Below are 3,329 nucleotides of genomic sequence, written 5' to 3'. Positions count from 1 at the left end.
TGAGTTTTGGGTCCCTATGAACAAGAGGGGAGGTTAGCTCAAGTGGTAGAGATGTGACAGGGTTTATTGGACTTTAGGCACTAATTTCCAAAGCCAACCAGACTCCAACCATCCCCCATTTTCTTTGCTTTGTCACCATCCAAAGGAGGCACCATGTGCCTTTGTATCATTTACATTCATTGTTCTTGATCCCCCTCAGTTGTTCATGGCCCTCTTTGAAATTTGAAATGTGCACCAGTTCTTGATAGGAATGTGCCAAAACCTTTTGGGAAATTTGGGTCAGAAAGCACTGATGTAATACAGGCACTTTCAAACAAGCAACATTTGATCAGATGGATAGATTTTTAAAGCTGAAACAACAGACATTTCTATCTTTAGAATCGAAAAGAAGCGAAAATTTAAGAGCAAAGGAAATCTCAAATTCCAGGTACTCATTTCAGAATTGTACCAACTACAAATGAACTGCAAAAAGAATTCCCTTGCAAAGGAAGAAAAAGGAAAAAGAATTGAAAAGACAGACTAGACTCAACAACACCTAATATAACCTTAAGAACCTACTACGCGATCATCATCATCACTAAACCTAAAGACTCTTTCTCTTCTACCATTAAGCTTGCATCTCTTTCCCTTCTAACCCTTTTTTTTTGTTTTCAGGTCTCTCTCTCTCCTCTACTAGCTAAATATATGGTCATCTATGGCTCCTATTCTCCCCCCATCCCTGTACAAAAAACCAATGAACAAAGAAATGAAATGACAACGAAAGACAAATAACATAACTGAGGACGAGAGAGAGAAGTCTCCAAACTAAGCAACATTATCCTCTAAGTCTTGCCTTTTCCTCCCTTCACATGTAATCCAGCGAAATGCTGCTGTTAGTATTCGGAATGAGTTCTGGGAGGCTGTTGTCGTGAACAGAAACCATCTCGCCACCCTTGGTTCTCATCTCGAGAACCTTCTTATGGGAATTGGAGTGCAAGGCTGGAACAAAAGTTGGACTAGCTGCAGGACGGTACTCAGGGAAGAGCCTGCCTGACTTGTAGCGCACTCCACAGGCATTGCATAGGGTTTTTGGCCCCATTGGGCCTGCCCTCCACTGGGGTGTTTTGGTAATCTCACAATGCAAGCACTTCCTAATTGCTCCCTGCAATGGAGAGTTCTCGTCCAGCTCCCCTGGAACCTGAGGGGGCAACTTGATTCTTTTCTTCTTCTTCTGCTCCCCAGAAGCCAGTTTCGGCATCTTCACCACAGGACGAGACTCAGCAAAGTTCTCAGACTCCGAAAACACCTTGGGAGCAGCAAACAATGAATGCTGCTGAAGAGGGTTGTCAATCTCCGAGACAGAGGAAGCAGGGGAAATCAGTTGAATTGCAGAGCGAGGATTGAAAGTAGCAGGGCGAGGACGCTTGCTTCTAGCACGTCCCCGCCTGCCAGGAGCAATTGATCCTTCAAGCACATTCTTCTCGCCCGAGCAGGAGCTGCTGCTGTCAAGCACAGAAATGGGGCTGGAGGTCTGGAACTGTTGGTGGGAAGACTCCTTGTTGACCAAGGAGTAAGACTCCTGTTGCTTGTTCATGGTGAGGTCTCCGCCAGAGTATTCGGAATTCTCAACAAAGTTGGACAGCCATTCCAAATGCACCATCTCTTCATACTGTTTAACACAATGAACACAGCACAATCAGAAACTCATAATCAAAAAACCACAAGCTCATTGTAATCAAACTTCGTCTCGAAACCAAACAAATTCTTGTAATAAAATTAAAATTAAAACTGATCCAGAGTCACAAATTCAGCTATCACAAATTCACAATCAAACCTCAGCTGAGTACTACTGAATTATATCTATGATGGTGACCATAATTGGCCTATTGAAATTAAGAGCATGTACTCACATGACATGTCACGTGACTGGGCCATTCAATTATACGAATCACCGACATTCAAAACGGTGTCCTAAAATGACTAAAACACCCCCGCAAAGGAGGGATTTTATTTCAATTTGTTTTTTTACTCTTTCATTTTACCGTTCTTACTTTTTGTTACCCCACACACAAACACAATCATTGCAAAAGACAAAAATATCCTCGAACCCAAAGAGGAACAACCACCACATGATCACCCACATGCACCACCATACCATATAAACCACCTTTACGCGGGGACTGCCAGCCTGGCACGTCAATTCTAATTTCTTACCCAAACAATTTAATTAAAAATAAAAAATATCCTCTCGTCTGAAAATTCAACATTATGACGTCACCATTCACGGCAATCCCGTGAAACCGACACTGAATGACTGCCACATAAGCAACCCGAAAAGAAGGGAAACTTTGATTGATTGAATGATTTATGGAGTGACTGACTGACCGGAACGGGGAGCTCGGAGGAGAAGTCGGAGTCACCGTTGCCGGAGAAGACGGCGGCGTCGGGAGGTGGGAGTGGAGCGGCGGCGGCGGAGGAGGCGGCGGGCCAGAGGGAGAAGGCGGAGTTACAGTCAGGAGCGGGGCCGAGGACGGAGTCGACGTCCTCCATGAGGTCGTCGATGTTGTCGAAGAAGCTGCCGCAGTCAATCTCGTCGACGAAGCTCGGTGTGATCATTTTGTCGTCGTCCTGAAAAATCATAACAAAGAGAAGAGTCAAAATTCAAGTCCGGCGGGTTTAAATTTATACAATGTGAACCAATTAAGGTAAAGACGAATTTACTTTGCTTAATTCATACTAATAATTAGATAAAGATGAAAAAAAAAGATTAAATTAAGGCGAAAATTAAGGTATTTCAACATGGAGCCCAAAACCTCGAATTTCTAATTTTAAATTGTATGAAAACAAAAATTGAGAATTTTCCGGACAAAAAGCTTCTGAATTCTGCCGGAAAACGAGCCAGGTTCGAATTTCCGGGAAATTCCTCGGAAACCGAGCCGGAACGAAATGAAATTGTGTGTTTTGGGCGTCATTATCCGAATTGAGAAACGGCCGACAGTGAAAATACGAGAGAAAAATGCTGCGGAGGCAAACCTGAGAGGGATTATAAACCAGAGTTGGAGTCTCCCGCGTAAAAAGAGAGAATTGGAAGTGTTTGAGTTTTGTAAGCTGAAGTGCTGTACTGAACTAAAACCCTGTTTGAGAGAGAGAGGGAAGAGAGAGAGAAGGGGGGTTGAGTTTTTGAAGTTGGGGAGAAGTGAGGTGGTGAGGTTTGAAAGAGGAGAGAGGAGAAGGAGAAAGGCTAAAAAGGAAGGAGAAGAAGAGAGAGGTTGTAAATGGTAGGTGAGCCTCAACCTTCATTGCTAGCTGTCTTTTACTATCGTGATGTTGAAGACTTCTCTCTCTCTCTC

The 3,329-nt window shown here is 43.6% G+C and overlaps 1 protein-coding gene across 1 annotated transcript; it reads right to left on the bottom strand.

The window, feature by feature from the left end:
- Positions 1 to 400: 400 nt before the first annotated feature.
- Positions 401 to 3,222, bottom strand: LOC101295459 (GATA transcription factor 9-like). Its single transcript, XM_004307338.1, has 3 exons — positions 3,013 to 3,222; positions 2,365 to 2,607; positions 401 to 1,648 (listed from the first exon to the last, which is right to left on the bottom strand). The coding sequence occupies exons 2-3, from the start codon at positions 2,593 to 2,595 to the stop codon at positions 845 to 847; spliced, it is 1,035 nt and encodes a 344-aa protein (XP_004307386.1). The 5' UTR covers positions 2,596 to 2,607; positions 3,013 to 3,222; the 3' UTR covers positions 401 to 844.
- Positions 3,223 to 3,329: the final 107 nt, after the last annotated feature.

Source organism: Fragaria vesca, linkage group LG7 (genome assembly GCF_000184155.1).
Source record: "Fragaria vesca subsp. vesca linkage group LG7, FraVesHawaii_1.0, whole genome shotgun sequence".
Lineage (NCBI taxonomy): Eukaryota > Viridiplantae > Streptophyta > Magnoliopsida > Rosales > Rosaceae > Fragaria > Fragaria vesca.
This window is presented reverse-complemented; position numbering and strand designations above follow the sequence as displayed.

Bases quoted from the DNA above. Each gene is read 5' to 3' on its own strand.
- LOC101295459 (XM_004307338.1), bottom strand. From the start codon at position 2,595: ATGATCACACCGAGCTTCGTCGACGAGATTGACTGCGGCAGCTTCTTC. The intron at 1,649-2,364 runs GTCAGTCAGTCA...TGTGTTAAACAG, and splicing joins CCTCCGAGCTCCCCGTTCCG to TATGAAGAGATGGTGCATTT.